The sequence below is a fragment of the Condylura cristata genome, unplaced genomic scaffold, assembly GCF_000260355.1.
Source record: "Condylura cristata isolate star-nosed mole 26May11 unplaced genomic scaffold, ConCri1.0 scaffold00038, whole genome shotgun sequence".
Taxonomy (NCBI): Eukaryota; Metazoa; Chordata; class Mammalia; order Eulipotyphla; family Talpidae; genus Condylura; species Condylura cristata.
In genome coordinates, this window is record NW_004567139.1 from 1,211,395 (window position 1) to 1,231,849 (window position 20,455).

Consider the following 20,455-nt stretch of genomic DNA (forward strand, 5'->3'; position numbering starts at 1 on the left):
AAAAAAAATGTGCAAAATGATGTAAAAATAAACTTTGTAATAAAAAAAAATCTCTGAAGATTATAGTAAAGACTAAATAAAACATACTATATACAATAATTGGTACAGTGCCGGGCACTTGGAGGTCTAGTGCTGGCCTGTTAGCAACACTTGGCAACATCATTGTTATCATCATTGCTATTTAATCTAAATAGTTTTAAGTTATAATAAAAGATTTATTTAAAAAAAAATTAAGGATGAAGAAGAACAGAGGAACAACACTTCAAGTCAAACTAAAGCCAAGAGATCCCTCCTCTTCCCAGTCAACACGGGGAGAAGAAAGGAAACCCCTCTGGGTCCTGGCCAGGGCTCCTGCCCCCAGAACAGCCTCTTCAAGGCTACTGCCACACTTCCCTAGGGGAGGACGAAGTACAACTCTGTCACCGCTGGAAGGAGCTCATGGACGATGGCCCTAGAGAATGTCAAGACCCTGCTGTGCAGAGATGCTGCTAGAATTCTGTCAGAGTCCTAGAGAGCCCTTTCCAACTGGGGGGCAGGTGCAGGATGTCACAGATACAGCACCCCAGCTTCCCGCAGACTTCTGAAGCCAGAACCTGCATTTTATTAACAAGGTACCAACTGTCAAGTATGAGCAGCATGATGAGGCTCCTGGTGACATCACCAGCATTAGTGACAGCATCCCTGAGAGGGGGATGGGGCCAGCTGGTCGAGGAGGACTCCTCTCCTTGGTACTGACTGGATGGAGCTTTCAGGCCATCACAACTGACCAAGCCACCTAGGCTTGGTGTTGAATGGCTCAATCTTTACCAGTTTACTTCTGCTACTAATTTAATCACACTTTTCCTGGCTTCAACTCACCATTAAGTATACCAATGCTTGCCTCACTAGTGACCCAGACTAAGGCATAATGAAAAGACATCCTCAAAGTGAGGATGCACTCCCCTGCTCCCTGCTCCAGCCACAGGCAGGGGTTCCAGCATTGCAGGGAAGGACTGCCTCAATCAGCCTGCAGGGTAATGATCTGTGAAAACAGCCCTTAAGTACTGACATATCATCAATCAAGGTGGGCTTCCTTTCTCTGTTCCCAAGTGGGAATCTCTCTCAGTTCTGCCCCAGGTCCTTTAAAGACACACACACATTCAGCACAAACGTCATTACCTGGTTTACTTCCAGAGACGCCAGGTGGCTTCTTGATTTCCGACTTCAGCTTAGATGCCAGAATAAATCTCCTAAACCACTCTTCTTTTTCCCGGCCAGTTCTTCCAAAGAGATACAGTATCTGATCTCGGGGGCCAGACCTTGCTCCCTCCTGAGGGTGCGATGGCTTCTTCGGTTCCTCCCCTCCCAGCTCTCTCTCAGCTGGTAGCTTTTCTTCACAAGGCTCCTTATCAGTCTGGGCCTTAGACATAAAGTCATCTTGTCGACCAAGTTCAATACAAATTGGGTATTTTTTATTCCAGATTCGTTTTCGAGCCAAACTTTTAGGTACCAGATAAATCTACAAGGAAAGAGCAATAATCATTTACATACTAAATAAAGAATTGGCTACATTGTGCCTTAACATTATGCACAGCACAGATGCAAACTTCAGAGTTTATTTCTGACAAACTTAATATATATTGTGAAATAATTACCACCCACCCAGATAAAAACTGGAATAATTTTTTCTACGTGACTTGTTTTCAAAGAAAATAGATTTTAAGAATATTTCAAGAGTTATAAATATCTGTAATTTTGAGGTGAAAGTAGCACAAAGTAGCACTTGTTTAGTGGATGATGTAAGTAATACTGGTCAAATAAACTAAGCTTGGATACCAACTCAGCTGAATGACCATGGACGAAACTTAAATTGGCAGGAAAAATGAACCTGTCAACCTGTATCCAGATGGGAATGACCAAATTTATCAACCTCAAGGTTAGAATATATTTACACGAAAACCATTTTAAATATTCCACATCCTGAGGAAACTTAAAGATTACTCATATGAGTTATGAAGAGAACAGAGAACCTACTGAAAGCCATAAAATTGCAGACTTTCGGCCCTCCCTGGTGGCGCAGCGGGTTAAAGCACAGCACTAAGAAGCTTAAGCCACTTCCACATGAGTTCAATCCTCGCCTGCCCCGGAGGATGATCCACATGGCACGGCAGACCTCTCCTGACCGGCCCGCTGCTCCCCTCAGCAGTGTACTTTGTTGTCAATCTGCCTGTTCTGCTCCCCACTCTGTTCCTGGTGAATCCTCTCACCCTCCACATCTCTGGCCTGTATCCCAGTTCTGTATAAATAAATAAATCTTTAAAAAAAAAAATTGCCGACTTTCAGAACCACTCAGAATTGAGGTAGAATCAGCCTTCAATAGGTACTCAGGTGACTCACACGCACATTAACCCTTGAGAGGGTACTGGTCTAAATTATAAAAACACCCCCTCCACACAGACACCCAAAGGTGTTTCATTTGTCTGAGTTTCCAAAATTAGCGGTGCTCACCTTGCTGTCTGAGAGGTCGTAGATTTTCTGGCTGATGTAGGTGACTTCTGGCTTTGTTTCATTGTAGCTTGCCCTCCTGGATATGTTTTTATTGGGCTTTGAAAGTCTTAAGGTTCCACCCTCAAGCCGAACAAAGACTGAATGTGTCAAGGTGGCATGATAAGTTTCTGGATCGTAATTGTAAATCTCATTCATCCATCCCTGATGGAGAAAAACTCCCATTAGTAAAATTAGAATAAACTCAAATCTGATTCAGAATGAAAATGATGACCCCTGTGGTATTCAGGACAGTGAAATCAAGCATGACAAAGAAAATGCAAAGGTAGGCATTAGACAATAGGATGAAAACGTGCCAAGAGAATACATAGTACCTCAAAACAAAGTGTGTTCTATGTCCCTCCCCAATCAACATAAATGTATCTATACGACATCTGTATAATGAACACTGAAATATCTGGACAACGCAAAGCCTACACCACCTGGAGCTGAGTTTACTGCTGTGATCAATACTCATCAGCGAACACAATTCCCTTCCCACTGTCCTTTTTCAGATGACTTGGATGGCTCAGATTTCTTTAAGTTTCTAGGAATTTTAGTTGATATCTTCCCATTTCCTGCCTTTTATCAATGTAAGATGGAGACGGTTCATGTACACTATTAAGAAATATGCATTCTGCTGCTGTTTAATAGTTTCCTGTAAATATATAAATATATTATCTTTTTAGACACAAACATCCTCACTAATATTTCCTGATATATATATAACCTACAGTTTTCTTTTTACCCAATTTGGCTGCAACAAATACTTTCATACACACACACACACACACACACACACACACACATAATGGGCTTACCACACCTAAAGTTCCAAAGGCAACTAGGTTAATATGATCTTGAAGCAGACCTTTTTTTTTTTTTTGAGTTGCTCTGGAGCTATTTGAAAGCCAGGTTGCATTTACTGATAAGTACTGAAACCAAAAAGCCATGGAACAAGGGAAGAGGGTCTGAGTGACTATTAAATTAGCAAATCATGGGCCTCCCTAGTGGCACAAGGAGTTGTCTCAGCAATATGAAGCTATCAGGAGCCACTGCTGCACGAGTCAGATCTGTAACATGGGGGTTGCCAGGAAAAGGTAAGGTTCCCGGTTCCCTGTCTCACCCAGAAGGAGGGTGGAGCTGAGCAGAGAAGAAAGAATCTAGAGAGGAGACTGAGGAGGAAAGAAAAAGGACGGAAAGACACAAGAAGACCTGAGAGTGGCAGATGGAGCAGAGAGATGTGTGAAGAAACTGTGCTTGCTTCTTCTAGGTCCTGGACTGGTTGAAACAGATGTGGGTAAGGGCGACTATGGCAGCGTTTATCTTGATGTTGCTCTTTTCCTCCCAGACTTGTCTGGCCATTTCTGACCCTTTTCTATGTGTCCCCGCTGTAAGGTGCTTTAGACTTGCAGTGGCCTTTCAGGCCTTGCTTTGGGCCAATCCCTTTTACCCATGAAGGGATGGGTATCTTTGGGTGTTTGATTTAGAAACTGCATTCTTTGTCTTTTCTGTATTGCACATTAATTGTAAAAAACTTCCTTTCCATTAAAGGTCTTACATGTTTTGTCTTGATGCCTTGGAGGGCAGAACCTATTTAGAGTAGGCAGGTTTGGGGGTTCAGACATGTCCCTCTCTCTGCCCTGTAACAGATCCCAAGCCAGGAAGCTGACCCACATTGCACAGCAGACCTCTCCTGAGGTCAGCAGTATGTACCTATACCGCAGCTCTTGTATGCATACATCTTAAAAAATAAAATAACAAATCACTATCATTGTTATTTACGAGCCATCTGATCAGGCAATCCCCAGCTGAGTTGCTCTTCATGAGCTAAAATTCTGTGTCCCTCTCCTGGCTAGGGCGGAGGCTAGCTAAGTGAAGACAGATGATATGTGAAACCTCTGTGGTGCCACCATTAACACCTATGCAGCGATGTTCAACCTTTATTTAATGACTGCTTTGAATTATGATCATCATAATTTGACATGACAGACAATTCTGCAATAATATCTTTGTATAAAAGAGTTTTCATTCATTTCCACCTATATAAGATTATTGTGGACAAAAAGAAACCAACAGAATAAACATTTTAGAGAAAATTCCCAGCATTACAGGTATGGTCCAGACAGGAAAGGCCGAAGGAGAAAAACGCAGCCCTGAATTAGGAAGCCACTCCCAGCCAAGAGGACAGTGTTGAGAAGCAACACGCGCTGCAGGGACTCCTCCTTGCCAAACTCCTGAGACTGAACAGGTTATCTAATTTATAAAGAAGACAGATGTAAGAATAAAAGGCTGTTTCTTGCCGATTATTTTCATTTTGTTTTTCCTACATCAGGAATTGTCCAGAGAAGCACTGTCAATGGAAATATTATAATGTGAGCCATAAGTGTGTGTCAGGCCAGTAATTTAAACTTGTCTTATAACGACATTAAAAAAGTTCAAAATAATTTTAACAATGCATCTAACTCAAAATACCCACAATATCATTTCAACATATAATAAACATGAAAAACAAATGGTGCTTTACATGTCTTGTTTGGTACCAAGTCTACAGATTCCAGCATCTTTTCACACAGGGCACATTTCACTTGAACCAGCAACATGGTGAGTGGGGGGCGGGGGGTAGGGGGAGCTTGTGGCCAGCCAAGGGCCTCCACTAGACATGCGCGTGTCCACTTTCTGGGCCCCAGCTTTTCAGAAGCAGACATGTGCCTCTACCTGAGCGGTCAAAGTCTCCTCTCCTCCAGCTGACACGTCTGACACATGCAGATCTATGCTGTCTTTTACTAGGTGATTCATACAATTAAATGAGAGAAGATACACTAAATGCTCTCCAGAGGAAACATTCTATTTCAGAATGTCAAGCCCTTTTAAAAAAAAACAAAAACAAAAACAAACCTTACAAGCAAGATTTAACAGAGAATAAAAGAAAAAGGTTAAAATTGTTTAAATTCTACAAGGACATTCAAAACACTCAAATTATGAAGCGGCGTTCATCCAGCCTAGTCTTTTGATTATTAGTGGAACAGAAGACAAGACCCACAGGTCCAGTATCAGCTCTGAAGCCCAAACAAATCTTGGGAGTTGGTCCATATAGTGCCCAACTAACTGTCCATTGTTCAGCTGCTTCAAACTTCTTAATGCTGAATTTCTCATCAAGTGGGGCATTTTTTTTTTAAAGTTTATTTTTACATCATTTTGCACATTTTTTTTTTTCATCTCCATTGTAATCCCCACGGGTTTCCCATCACCAAATCACCCCTGTGAAGTGGGGCATTTTTTACAACTTCACTTTGTCATGGGAATGTTTCTAAGTTGAGAGTGGAGAGCCAGCAGCTCACTCCATTTTAACAGTTAACCAAAACACTCAGAGATGCCCTCAGCTCACTCGAAAGCAACTCAGACAAGCCTCGCTTCTTTCTCAAGCTGGAGTTGTTAAACGGGACAGGGCCTGTGCTGGGTGGGAGACAAAGACCATACTCAGCTGGCTGCAGCTGTCTGGCCCACAGACTGGTCCTGTGATGCTGCCTGTAAAAGGTCAGGGGTTTCGCTTCCACTGGATTTAGATGCTATGTCTGGCGGAAAGTATAAACCACAATCTATAAAGGGACTCATTTAATACTTTGAGAGATTAAAAGCTATAATTAACCTTTTGCAAAATAATAAAGTCTGGAAGAAGTAGCACTGTGCTTACTTTCAGACACAGTGCCAATCAGGAGGTCAAGGCCAATGCCCTCTTGGTCAACTTGATGCTAAGAGGACCACAGAAAAGTGCTAGTCCCCTGCCAGAGGAAGTGATGGGCACGCTCTACCTTCAGTGTGCAGGGTGCTGGGCTGACACCCCACTAGCACGTGCCTGTGCTGGCCTCTGGCCGCCTGTCAGGTCCTCCGCATCACCCCTTCATCCATTCATCAGGGAAGGAGCAAGTTCTAAGCATGACAGGTCCCTGCTGTTGAAAACATCTTTGAAGCATACAAAAATGTGATTACTTTTCTTTTGTCCCCAAAACTATCTCATTGGCAGGATATTCTCTTTGCCAGGGCCAAACCTTTTTGACATATTTATTAATGGTTTACAACTGGAGTCACCTGTCAAAACACCACAGATGACAAACTTCAGAATAAGGCAGTGAGGGTACTGAGCCTTATGGAACTTGATACAAGTTTGATTTTACCCATGAAAATCAAGCAGACCTACAGACACGTAATTTCTATTCTTCATGCTATCAGTCAACAGTCAAACCAAACGCTGCTCAAAGACCCCATTAAGAATATTTTTAAAAGCCCATTAGGGGAAAGAAAGGCCATTATCAATACCATGCACAATCTCCAGCTGCCTGCTCCAAGGTCACCTTCAAGTTGCGCCTTGAGAAGCACTGGAGCCAGGGCTGAAGCCACAAGCTCTGCTGGAAACGGCCTTGGTCTCTGCGTGCCCTACCCTTCGGGGAGGCCCACCACACTCAGGGTACCTAGAATTCTTTTCAAAATGCACTGATAGACAGGAAGTAATAGAGCTAGGAGACAACCTTCAAATTAGACAGAAAAACATCATGGTATCAGCTAAAAGCTCAGAAATAGTCATGGTGTTTTATGATTATACATGAAAAACATTAAGCCACATTAACAAGTGCTCAAAGGATATATATAGATCAGAAAGCAAATAAATTAGCTTCCAAGCTTTTTAGATCATACATACGATCATTCAAAAGTTTTTTAGTGCCACCCACAATATATACATGTACTCATAAATTATAAACATGTCTCAATATAGCTTATAAATATTAAAAAACAGAAATAAAGTGCAAAAGATGAGCTAATTAGCATCTTTTTGCTGTCTTCCCGACAGCTGTGTACAGTCTTCAGCTGACGCCTCATGGCAGTTCACATACGTAGAGTGAGCTCACACTTAATGATAACGCACGGGGATCCATACTTCATATACAGTCTTGTTGATCATTTCCAAGGATGCCGACCCAGGATCAATACATGGTATGTTAAATATCAGCAAGAGAGAAAGCGTAGATGCAAATAGAGCTTTCAATATATACTACATACATATATACTAGATACGTGTGTGTGTGCATAAAAATATAAAATCTTCTTGGATAATGTCTGCACCCATCCATTTTGGAGCCACTGAAAGAAGCAACAGAACGAACCCGAGTCCACAACGTGGCCCAGGAAACCACCACACCAACATAAGCAGGCCCGGGGCCTCTGGAAGGCAACCTTCTTTGGGGTTACTGCAAATCTCTTTATGGGCTCGTTATTGCCTAAGGGTTTTCAGTGGATTTACTGCTTTTTTTACACATTAAACATAAATTTTAGAGATGAAAAGGTATCCAAATTGATTTTTTTTTTTTCATGATTTGAGCGGTCAGGCCCAGTGTCCACCACCTCTTCTCACTCCATAAATGACACCAGAAACAAAATCAAAGAGGGCCCTGCAACACCTAACTGGAATTCAGGATATAGTTTCCTGAGGAAATAATGCTATACAATAGCTACGTATAGACATGGGTGGACAAGAATTACCATACCATCAGTTAACAGTTTAGTGGAAAACCAGCAAATTGTCAGAAAACTGTTGAAGCAGGTTGCTCATTACTAATTTATTCTGTGTATGCTTGACATTTCCTTCAATAGAAAGTTTAAAATAAAGAATCTGTATGAAGTCAACTGCCATCCTTAACCATCATTCCTGTAGAATCCAGAGGATAACCACGAGGCCGCCCCTCCCCCTCCCGCCAGTTCCAACAGCAGTGTGCTGGCTGCTCGCAGGAGAGAGCACACGTGGGGGCGGGGAAGCACTGGAGAGGGGCTGGCCCGGCCCTAAAACTCAAGTGCCCCATTCCGAGGCAGGGAATTTTCTGTTAAGTTTAATGCAGAATGAAAGAAATGCTTTGTTATTTCTTGTACTTTCTGTACTGAGTGTTATAGTAAGAGACCAACAAAAAGCAACCCAAATCTCTTCTGGCTGCATGTGATGAGGTCATTTTCTCCTTAAGATGCTCCTGCTCCAATTTTTTAAAAGAAAGAACTGCATGGCATTGAGATTAATTTTACAAGTTAAATTTCTTCTCAAAATAAATAATGTTCTTTCTAAAGAAATATTCTTTTATATATCAAAACAAAGCCTGTATTTAGGGAAACTGTTTTTTTTTTTAAAAGACCTCTTCTTAAGTAGCTAAATGTGACACAAGCTAGAGAAAAGGCCGCCTGTCAGTCTTGTAATGCATAAATGTGGTTTCAGTCACACTTCTAGGCCATTTCTTCCAAGGAAAGCAACATCCAACTGCTATATTCTGCAGGTGGTTGTGAGTCTGAGGTGGAACACTTAAGAATATAACTGAAGACTCTGAGTTATACACTCAAATATAAACCCCAAAAATCTCCTGAAATCTTCAGGAAGCTTCTCATTATGGACAGACACCAGTGAACCACACTCCAGGCCCTGTCGTAAGGAGGAGGAGCACACGCCTTGCCCAAGAATGCGCAGCAACAACACCAGTGTGCTGTGCTGACCGCACAGCACACATCCACTGTGACCCAGGGTCACCAGCCCAGGGCATCTTGCTAGTCATCCGAAATAAGGGGGGTTGCTTAGCAATGATGCCTTAGCTGCTGCACCACACATGAGACTCCACCTGAGTTGACTTACCCAGAATGCTGTGCTTTAAGTCACACTGGCATCTACTAACATTTGTCTTCTCCTGACTTTTGTGTCTCTTCATGTTAAATGCCAATGGCAAACACACTCCTATATTTGCTGCCTCTCATTGGCTAAGAATTCCCATACATTGAAAGCAATGTATATGGAGGGAGTTCTAAAGTGTTCTTCCAGAACTGGGGAACAACGCTTTGGCCTTACAGAGGCTTTGATTGCTTCTATTCCAGAAAGTACAGCTGCTGATAGGCAGGGTTCAGGATGGGAGATTGTGGATACTGTGAGGCCTAACGAGCCAATCTGAGAGGTTGCAAACTGGTCTTTTTGGCTTACCACCCCACGTAGACCTCATGCCTCACTGTTGTAGCATCATTTTTAAATACAAATATCTATAGTGTCTATAGTATAATAAAATCAGCAGGATAAAGTACAGAAAAGTTTTACATTATTCCTCCCTTTCCTTGTCAAGTGAAGTCAAACCAATGACAAACTGCAATGCTCCCTGAATTGTTTATAGAGCCAATAAAGAAACCAGACTCTCAGTGTAGGCTGCAAGGCCTCCTGGACCCATCAATGACGATTTATATGGCTTTGAGGTTTAAAAACAGATGCCTCTTAAAACAGTCCCGCAGCAGCAAGCTCCTTGCCAAACTGGCTCCTGGGGCGTCGAGAGGTCTGCTGAGGGCATCACCTGCCCTTCACCTGCAGGGCCACGGTTGCAGGCTGGGGTGTCTGTGTTGGAGGCCTTGACCACAGGCAGGCTTCTTAGCCTGCTGCATCATCATAACCTTTATAAAAACCAACTAAAGGAAGTCAGGTGGACAAAAAATTACTCAAAATAGATGACTAATCCCCAATACCGGATCTTTGGACTCACCCTGGAAAACAGGTTCACGTTATCTACTCTGTAAAGAAACCAAGGCCCATCTCCTGGATCACTTAGGGTCAACTAAGTCTGGAGACAGGATGGAAACCTATCCTGTGCTTTCCTCCACTGAGCACACCCCACTCCTGACTACCTTCGAATTCCAAAGGGCAGCACGGTGACTGAGCGCTGTGAGGGAGAGACTTAGTGCTTCTAAGCAACAAGCAGCAGCTTTCAAATCCTATGAACAATTTCTACTTTAGGGGGAAGGGGAAAAAAACTCTATATAAGCTGTCTGTTTTTAGTAATTATTTTTCATCTTAATCCCCCTTTTATGCTCCTTTTTAAAAAGAAGGTATCAGGGCTTTCTTTTAAAAAGAATTAAGAAAACATTCAAACAGAGCTGTTCAAACACCAGCCAAGAAGAACACTCGTAAGACATCCTAAGACGATTTGTTTGGATTACATGTGTCATTCGATGACAACATTTAAGAACTTGCTCTCTGCAAAGAAAATGTAATTGTATTTATCCAGGCACCGAGGGCAAAACACTTTCCTTAAAAATAACAAAAATAGTTGTGCATGGGTCTACTACTCACGAGCTGTGAAACCTTGGGCAAGGAACTTAACCTCTCTGTGCCTCCATTTGCTTCATGAGCATACACCCTAACTGAAAAGGGTTGAGGGTTAAATAACGTGCCCAATGCTTAGCCCACTGTATGTGCTCAGCATGGGAGCGCAGCTGTCACTGCTTCAATGACAGGATCAAAGCAGCCAGACTATGCCAGAACATTAAAATCCCATTCCATTGGCATGTTTAATTAGTAAACTGCTGACATATAGCAGTGCTCGAACCCAACACTGAAGACTGATTGGTTTAAATGTAAAATCTTTCCAAGACAATTAATTGTGCAAGTCAGTTTAAAATGAGTATCATAGTCATCAGGCACTGGAGTTAAATATAAGTATCATTTTCCTTGCTAAAGTTAGCATTAACTTACTTAGCAAGCATGAAATTCAGGTAGTCACAGCACCACCCTATCAAAAAAGCCTAGCAACCGTGCATAATGAGTCACTTTTGCTCCACTTCATATGTTAATACTAAGCGTATCATACCCCAAGACTCAGCACCAGCTTCTGTTAAAAAGGGAAGTCTCATAATATATTGCCATGGGAAAGAAAGGTCAGACTTCAAAATATATGAATCCGTTAAATCAAAACAGGAGTATGTGAGTGTGAGTGTGTGATTCTCATCCTTGCAGAAAGTTAAAAAAAAAAAAAAAAAACAACAAACCCGAATTGTACATATACCAAACCATGAACTGTTATTTCCTTCCACTAGTGTGCTAAAAAATTGTTCTATGGTTTTCTCGTGCTTTTTAAACATAGACCATATTTTCTTTTAAATCGCAAGAAACATTTTGAAATTAAAAGTCAACACAGAACAGAATTTTGGAACAGGGGTGTTCTTTCCCTTACATGTTTTTTTGTTTTTTTAGCATTCTTATTTAAAGGGGGGGGGGGGGGGGGGGGGAGGGATTAAACAGAAGACCCAGCAAAGTTTCAACTTGAAAGGCTAAAAGGTTAAAATCAATAAGGTTTCAAAACTGTTCCAGGAAAACTGATGTTCACAGGTCTTGTACCGCGAAGGCTTCTCCAGCTATCCCTGGACAGAGAGTCGCAGAAAGCAAGCACACGCCCGCCTCACCCCACTCCCGAGTGAAACGGCCGCCTCCGCAGCTGTACGCAGGGAAGACATTTGTGAAAAGAAAGCGCGGTCCACAGAGCCAGCACAATCCCAGTGGCATTTTTTGCAGAAATAAACAAAAACCATTCTAAAATTCACATGGAATCTCAAGGGACCTCAAAAAGCCAAAACCACCTTGGAAAAGAATGGTATTTTCACTTCTTAATGCCAATATTTACTATCCAGGTAACATTAATTTTTTTAAAATTTGGGAACTGACCACTGGAACAGAACAGAATCTAGAAACAGATCCTTGCATGTATGATCAAATGATCCTTTGACAAGGGTGCCAAGAGCATGGGGGGGGGGGGGGGCGCAAGCTAGGGAAACTGGACATCCGGATGCATGCGAAGCAGCTGGACCCGGACCTAACACCAGAGACGAAACTTAAGTCAAACTGAATCAAAAATATAAACTGTTAAGCCCTAAAACAAAATTCTAAGAAAAAGCAGGACAAAAGCAAAACCCTGGACTTGACAATGATTTCTTGCCTGTGGTAATACAAGCACAGGTGACAAAGGAAAAAATAGACAGATTTCATGAATATTTAAAATTTTGTGCATCAAAAGACACTAGCAACATAGTAAAAAGGCAAAGTAAAGAATGGGAGAAAATATCTGCAAATTGCATATTTGGTGAGGGATTAATAGCCCAGAACATACAGGAAATGCCTACCATTTAACAACAACAAAAATCTCTCATTCAAAATTGCATAAAAGAATTGAATAAATATTTTTCAAAGACGATATATGTGCCTAAGATTCACTATATAAGCTGCACAGGCACTTTCATATCATAACTAGTATGAAATATGTACAATGCACAGGAACTTTTTAATAGCCAGAAATAAATACAAAAGTTCGAATATATTCTCTGTTTTAAATTCTAGAATTTTCTTCCTCCATTTCAGGAGTCATCTGCGCTCCTCTTAGGACACCAGCGGCCTGGCATCCACACACTGGGTGGCGAGGTCTGTCCCAGCCCATGCCCCCGTGCCAGCAGAGATCAACCACTGACCAGAATTCACCTTCTCGTTCCCTCCTTTCTTTTGCATTTCCAGTAGTTTACCCTTCTCCAAGGTCTCAAGAATATTTAATCCTAACAAACCAGCTATAATAAATCCTCTGCAAGGAGCAAATCCCTGGTAAGCTGAGAGACTGAGGCAGGAAATGGATGCAAATCCTAGATCCTTGAAAAACTTCTTGATGAACTGGCGAAAGCTGAGTTAGAATGAGTTTTACCAGATCAGTCTCTTGGTGCCTGGAGAATGAAGGGATCCCAAAGGCTTTTAAAATCTGTGTGAGTGCAAAACTTTCCAACTACAAAATTTAAGGCAGATCTCAAAGCAGCCTGTACAGGAGCCAGCGGACACCAGCGGGCACTTACCTTTAGTATTTCGGGTTCTTTGATATCCAGAGATCTTGAGTTCCAGTGTTGGAAAGTTTTATGCAATCTGTGATATTTATGAGCACTTGGTGGTGTAAAAAACCAAATCATGCAAACCGCAGTCATGAACCCGAGGCCAATTCCCAGGAAGAGGCCACTCGCATAGTGCGGCAGCGGGAGGATAAGGTACGCGTAGACGCACAGGATAAAGAAGCCCAGCGTCTTCACGGGCAGCTCCGAGTGCTGCGTGCCGGCGTCCACCTCATCGTCGCTGTCCAGAGTTGCGCCCACGTCTGCCCGTAGCACCTCGGGCTTGAGTGGGACATCCGGGAGTTTATCAGTTTTACTCTCCCCTTCCGTCTCCAAATCAAAGTCCTCAGAGTATAGTTCGCAAAACTCTTCATCCTCCTTGCTCACCAGGGCAGACAGAGAACATTTCTCCAGAACGAGGGAACTGGTCTTCGGGCCTAAGTCCTTTAGACTGGCTCCCTGGGAGCTCCTCGCTTCTGCCTCTCTGGCGGGCTCATCCGCGGACTTTGGAGGGTCTCCTCTGGGGATACTGGGGTCGCCCTCGGCGTCATCCCCCTCGGAATCGCACTCCTCTTCCTTGATGCTGTAGTTGTTATTGCTTTCCAGGTGACCGTTCAGGCTGGACAGGTTGGAGAGTTCTGAAGCACTTGAAGATAAGGCTTTGGGCCTATGGCTGCCACTTTCTTCCCCTATAATTTTACTGAGGAGCTGAAAAGGCTCATAGATGACTTCTGAAAGGCGTCGTTTAGTGTCTTCGATTTTAGCCTCCATTTCGGGCACTTTAAAAAAGGAGCGTGTGTCAGAGGGAGAAGTCAGCGGGGAAGACGGTGCAGTTTTAGAATCTCCACCTGTGTTTCGTGGCTGTGTGAACTGCTTGAACAGGTGTAAATTCAGCTTGGAGTCTGGTGGCCTGTAGGACACAGCATCTGTCTCCTGCCTGGAGGTGTCTGTGGACAGAGACTTGACCAGCGTCTTCATCAAGTGCCTGTGCCTCGGGGGGTGTGGGGGTTCTTTTGGCTCTACCTCGGTTGACAGGGACTTCACGAGGCTCATGAAGGGTTTTGCACTGGAAAGGGTGGAGGATGAGGCACTGGATGAGAGGACAGGAGACTTGGACGGGGAGGACAGCGGAGAGGAAGAACTGATTTTGTGCTCAGAAAGAGATGACACGCTGGGAGAGCAAGCGATGGGCCCCGTGGACGACGACCCTGGGGACAGAGTCAATGGCACTGCACTCAATACTTGAGCCTCCGGCAGCTTTACGGTGTTCTCGGAGACGGGCAAAATGGCAGGGGACGCCAACAGCCCGCCTGCCAGGACGGGCTGGGCGACAGGGCTGGTGGGGCCATGATCACCCTGGGGTTCAAGGTAAAGGTCTTCCTTGGCCTCGAGCCCTGTTACAATGCTTTGGTCACCCAGCCCCTCCTCGAGGTGCTCTCTCAACTCCTCCTCCTCCTCCTCCTCCTCCTCCCCGGATGCTGAGAAGTGAATGGCGATCGTGTCTCGGGACACAGACCTCTGCACGTGCACTCTGGGGGCTGACGGTCTGGGCATGTCAACGGCTTTCTCGGCATGGCGACCATTCAGACTTGTCATTGCCGGCTTCACAGGGCTCAAGCTCTGTGAAAAAGCAACAAAACCAGAAGTCAGACAGAGGCCCCCATAGGACACATGTCACGAGCAGACAGCAGCACACAGGAAGCTCACTTCTCAGCGGCGGTGATGCTTTCACTCGGTCAACGGCCAGTTTTTCACTTGAGCAGATTTAATGGTTTAATTTTCACCAGATAAATTCCTGCTAAGCATTCTCTTTTATGAGCAAACTACACACAAGTGTTCCAAATGCCATGCAATCTGCCTTATTTCACAATCTCTCAGGAATTGTTCCCTCCCTCTCAACTGGATCATTTCTATCAGAAATTCTGTATCTCAAGGCTTGAAATACCTGCACAATAGCCGGTACCAATGTTACTTCAGAAATTCAACAGGATAAAAGGCAACATCCTGGTGATTTTGAGGCTCTTAGAACAAAACTTTCATCAGTTTCTAGCTATGAAAAACTAACTCAGGAGGGTCACCGCTTCCATGGCAATTTTCCAAGCTGTCTAATAATTACTTGGTGTGCATTCCCCACCAACCTCCACAGTTTTACACCACAAATATGGAGTAAAGCATCGGGCATGGATGGGAACTCCATAAACTACTGCTGTGATGTGCTGACTTCTCTTTTCCCCACTGGCAGGTGCCATAAAGTCAGAGTGTGGAGGCAGTCACGAAGCCTAACCGTGTTCTCAGACCTCATAGTAAAGCTGACATTTCAAACTGCAAGCATGAGACAGGTGCCAGAAACATGAAGTGCCAATGCTGTCACCCACCGCCAGATGAGAACCCCGATCTGCATGGCAAGACGGGGATGCTCTGCCTTCCACCCTCCTGGGCTTGTCCAGCAGCCCGCTGAGAGAAGGCAGACACCTGATAAGCTGGACAGCCAAACAAAGGCCACACACCCTGTTCGCTGGATACCAGGCATCACTACGGGCCCTGCCAGATGGAAATTCACGCCATTGCCCACAGAGACTAGGTGCGAGCTAAAACAGACCGGAAGGGTGGACCTCAGGTGGCCAGCAGGGGCGGCAGGACACCCACTTGATCTTTTAGACAGATTGGTAGATTATCGTGGAAGGGGCATGAGAAAGGAAGGCCGGAGGCATTAAGGGGATCAGGGCCACATGGGTCAGCCTGTAGTGTGAGGCCAGAAGTACAAAATTGGTCACAGAGGGGAACGGGAACAGCCTTGGGATGAGGAGGTGAGGCTTCTGGAACATCTCCCTGTTCAACTGACTTTCTGGGGCCTTGAACATGCTAAGCCCCTTTGGGTCCCAGATTCAGCACCTTTCCAAATCTTAAAAGGCTCATGTTTGTGTCTGCAGGCGATTCTATCTACGTGTCAATACGATAACGTGTCACCTTCCACCGACAGTCAACATTATGTTGCTTGCTTGTTTCTTTGGTCTGAAGAGCTCCTACGTTTAAGACTTCTGTCATATAGTCCTGTTCAAAGTGTTGACTTCTGATTCCACTAACAAGATGAAAGGGGGTGGGGGGGGCATGGTGGGAAATGTGGCATGGTGGGAAATGAAACACTCCCATGATGACAAGAATTACTCTTCAAAGGCCTAGTCACAACAAGGATACATCTAAAACTACATTTTTAGTATCAGTACTTAAGAGAAATTACTTTCATAAGGAACTTTTCATAAGAACAGAATTGTGCCCACACTTCTACAGGAACCCCAGGCTCTCCGGTCCCCACTGGATCAGGGAAAGGAATGCTCTCTATCGATTAGACAAAGCAATTTAAACTCAGTAGGCGGCAGCAAGCTAGAGACACAGCCTCAGGTCCAGAACAAACCTTCTCTTATCAGTAAGCCAACAGGTTTGTAGGCTTAGTAAGAAGAAAAATGCTGAACAGAACACATGTTTTTCATTTAACTGTCACCTAGTTTTATAATGGTAATTTTATAAGAAAATTATAGAGGTAATTTAAAAAGAAAGTTTGGTACTTATAATTCTCAGTAGGCTAAAACATAAGCTTCATTTAAATAGCTTTAATAACGGGGTGAGCTGAAGGCTCTGCTACTCCACGCTGTCTACAGGCAGCAGCAGCCCCAAGAAGCGGGGCTGGGGGCACAGGTGCAAACACAGAGAACACAACTTAGGGGGATGAACAGTGTGAGTGGGCCTCTGGAGAGCAAGGCAAGAGTGGAAAGCCCTGCTTGCCGTCGAGGGGCTGGCCTGGGAATCCGGAGGCAAAGCAGAGTCCCATCCAGGGCCACAGGGCAAAATCAGCAGTGCATCGCGTAGCCTATGGCCACAGCAGCCAGGCAAGATCCCAGGGAAGCAAGCTGGCACCTGCCAGGAAGGGCCACCGGAGACCCACTTGCTCAACCTGTCTATAAACAGTTGGGTTCCCTGACTTGTGGGTTAAAGGGACCTCGGCTCATCTCTGACAAGACTATGTCCAGGTCTGTCGGCCAACAGGGCCTGAGCCAGGTCCCGAGAGCTGGGTGCCAAGGGGCCAGCTGGTGGCGGGCAACCTGGCTTAACATCACCAGTGTCCTTCTCCAGCTTTCAGGCAGTAGTTCTGGATGCTTGCAGTAAACGCCCCCCAAATCCACAAAGAACAAAGTCTGGCTCCAGGCACTGGATTTCTTAAGTAAACAGCAGTGTTGATATTTTGCATCACTTTCCATGTTTGTACAATTTCTCATCCCGGTTAGCCCCCTGAAGTCCCCACCACCAGTCCCCTGCGCACCATCACACAGCCCTGTGTGCACTTCCCACTCCCTTGTGCCCCCTGCAGAATGTGTCTGCCTTATAGCTGCCTGCTGATTTTGATATTTACTTTACTATAACTACATTTTCTTCCTGATCCCTTATTTGCAACCTCTACCTTCCTCGTAAGAGTGAAGCCATCAGATACTTTTCAAATACAAGGAAATCCTGCAGTTAAGGGATTAGACAGAGGTATAAGGCTGCTTCCAGACCCAAGCTGCCGGGTTACTGAGTGCACCAGCCCGGCAGGGCCACGATGTAGAATCCAGGCAGCCGTCGCGAGCACTCCAAGGCCCCTCTGTGTCTTCCCAATGGCTATCTGCCTGGGAGAGCAGCATCAACACCTCCACAGCCACGTCCCTGAAAGACAGCCCAGGTCAGCGGAAAGAGCACTTTCCTCCGTGGCCCAGAAGATGACATGGTTTGCCAAGGAAGGGGCAGGGGCATGTCTATGCTTTTTACACTGATGTCCTGTTGCCTCTCCTGCCACAGAAGCAGCCTCCTCAAGCACGCCACCCATGCTCCTCACACCTCTGTGCACCTTTGTGGAGGGCTCTTCCAGGAGCTAACAGCTGGATTTTCAACGAACATCAGCATGTGACTAACTACACAGAGAAATGAAGCTCTTATGACCACCTAGTTTTGTTTTTTTCTTTTAAGATTTATTTATTCGTACAGAACTGGGGTACAGGTGAGAGGTGCAGGGGCAGTGAGAGCCTTCACCAGAGACAGATTGGGGAGCAGAATAAGCAGATCATGAAGTACACTGCTGAGGGGAGCAGTAGGCGGATCAGGAGAGGTCTGCTGCACCAGGCGGATCTTCCCGGGCCAGGGATCGAAACTACTGAAGCGGCTATGGCCAGCTTGCAGTGCTGTGTCCTAATCTTTTGCGCCACCAGGAAGGTCCAATGTCCATCTAGTTTTATAAACAGGTGACATAATCTGTTCTCTACTATGCAAATCCAATTACAAACCAGACTTAAAAAAAGATCACACCTTACCTCTAGTCCTCAAATATTTAAATGCCAAAAAGGAAATTTCCTTTCCAACAGGTCATCGCCTTCCAAAGCCCCCAGCAGACCAAAGCCACTGGTTCTGAAGCGACCCAAGTCTTGGGAGACGGGACCTCAGGTCTTCAGTAACAGGTGAGACAGAGCAGAGAGGGCCTGGAAGCTCAGGGCGCCCCCCCCCCCCTCAACGAGCCAGAGACTCTCAAGGGCAGCTCTCCTTTTGGGTGACCAGAAACACCCCCAGGTGCCTGGCAGATGCAAGTACAACCTCTCCCCTTCTGCCTGACACCTCAAGTTAGTCTTAGAAATACTTCTTTAAAATCAAAGGAATGGCACATTATCAAAGGCACCAACCAAGCAATAACACTGAGAACCAGTAGGAGAAAAAGATGATAAAGTACTTTCAATAATGGAAAAGTCAGGCACAGGCCAAAATGTGCCTGAGCTTCAGTATCTACCGGGTGGGGGACATTCTGAACAACGTCAGTCTGAAGGGTGACTAGGCCGTCTGGCACGAGGCAGAAATGCTTGACTGAGAGGCAGATGAGGGGCTGAAAAGAAAGGGGCAGACAGACGTGGAAGCAACTGAAACAGCACCAGAGGGAAGAACGCAGAAGAGGGAGACACGGGAGTCCAAGGGGCTCGAGGGAGGCGCGATCCAGCTCCTCAAAGGGGAAACGAGGAGTGGTGAGCTGTGGTGGGTTGAGTCCCTCACTGCGGGGGGAAGGCTACCCTGGGTGTTTTATGTGGGCCGAATATATTCTCAAGGGTTCTACAAGCGGAAGGAAGATGGGACACACCAGGGGCGGAGTGGGGTAAAGGGCAGGGCAGCAGGGGCCTCCAGAAGCCAAACAGGCGGGAGGGGTGAACCTCCAGAGCCTCCGAGTAAAGGCCAAGCTGCCAACACACTTACTTTAGGGCTTCAATCCCCAGAATGTGAGACAACGAATCTGTGCTGCTTTAAGTCACTCAAGTTGTGGTAATTTGTTACAGGCGTAGAAGGAAACTAATAAAGGGAGGTAGTCAGACAATTCACTTAGGTATTAGTCTTTCTCTCTTAAGTAATTAAGATATATTGTTAAAGAGAGAATTGCATTTTGTGCTGACTCCAGTTGTCACTGCTCAAAACACTAGAGAAATATTGTCAACTGTCTCTATTAATAAAGATCTCCAAGACATGCTCCCTCGACAACAGTAAGGGGAGCATCACACTATGCATCATAGGGAAATATAGAGAAGTAACAGGATAGAAGAACCTAGGAGACAGAAAAATGAGCAAAGAAAATGTATAGTTTGTTTTCCAGAATCAAAATTTCATCCTTCAGGTGAAAGGATGAAGTTGGATCTCTACCATACACCATAACAACAAAAAATAATAATAAACTTGAAATGGATCAGAGACCAAATGGTAAGCTTCACGGCACTGTACTTGGCAACTGTGTCTTGGGTGAGGTACCACAAGTACCGGCAGCAGAAGTACTACTAGTGTCCGAAAGGGCGGCGCAGGGAGAAGGTGCGCTCGTCTCCGCGACCATGCCAGTCTACACCTAATGATTCATCCAAGCCAGAGCCCAAGCTGGAACCTCAATGAAGCAAGCTCCCACAAGTAGGATGGAGAGGCAGCACCCCGTGGATCTGTGGACAGAGACGCTCTCACCAGGAAGAGCAACACAGCAAAATCAGGAAGCGGTCGCCACGGCACACAACTTATCCCTGGGAGCAGGGTGGAGGTGAGACCAGCACCTGCACCCAGCTCCATGATGCCAGCTGTGGGCAACAAGAAAGAGACCCACACAAGGCACATGATAATTAACATGGCAAAAAAAAAATTATTTTATCCTGAGATTATTTATTTATTTATTTTGCACGGAAGAACTGGGGTGTAGGCCAGA

At 44.9% G+C, this 20,455-nt stretch overlaps 1 protein-coding gene across 2 annotated transcripts in view; it reads right to left on the reverse strand.

Moving 5' to 3' along the window:
• TEX2 (testis expressed 2) overlaps window positions 1-14,833 on the reverse strand; it is a 48,861-nt gene extending 34,028 nt beyond the window's left edge. For both annotated transcript variants that reach the window (XM_012733123.1, XM_004693440.2), the window contains exons 1-3: window positions 13,189-14,833; window positions 2,488-2,688; window positions 1,159-1,498 (exon numbers count right to left, since the gene is read on the reverse strand). In XM_012733123.1, coding sequence (XP_012588577.1) covers window positions 1,159-1,498; window positions 2,488-2,688; window positions 13,189-14,814 — 2,167 coding nt within the window. In that variant the 5' untranslated portion in view covers window positions 14,815-14,833. The remainder of the gene's footprint in view (window positions 1-1,158; window positions 1,499-2,487; window positions 2,689-13,188) is intronic.
• Between the last annotated feature and the right edge of the window lie 5,622 nt (window positions 14,834-20,455).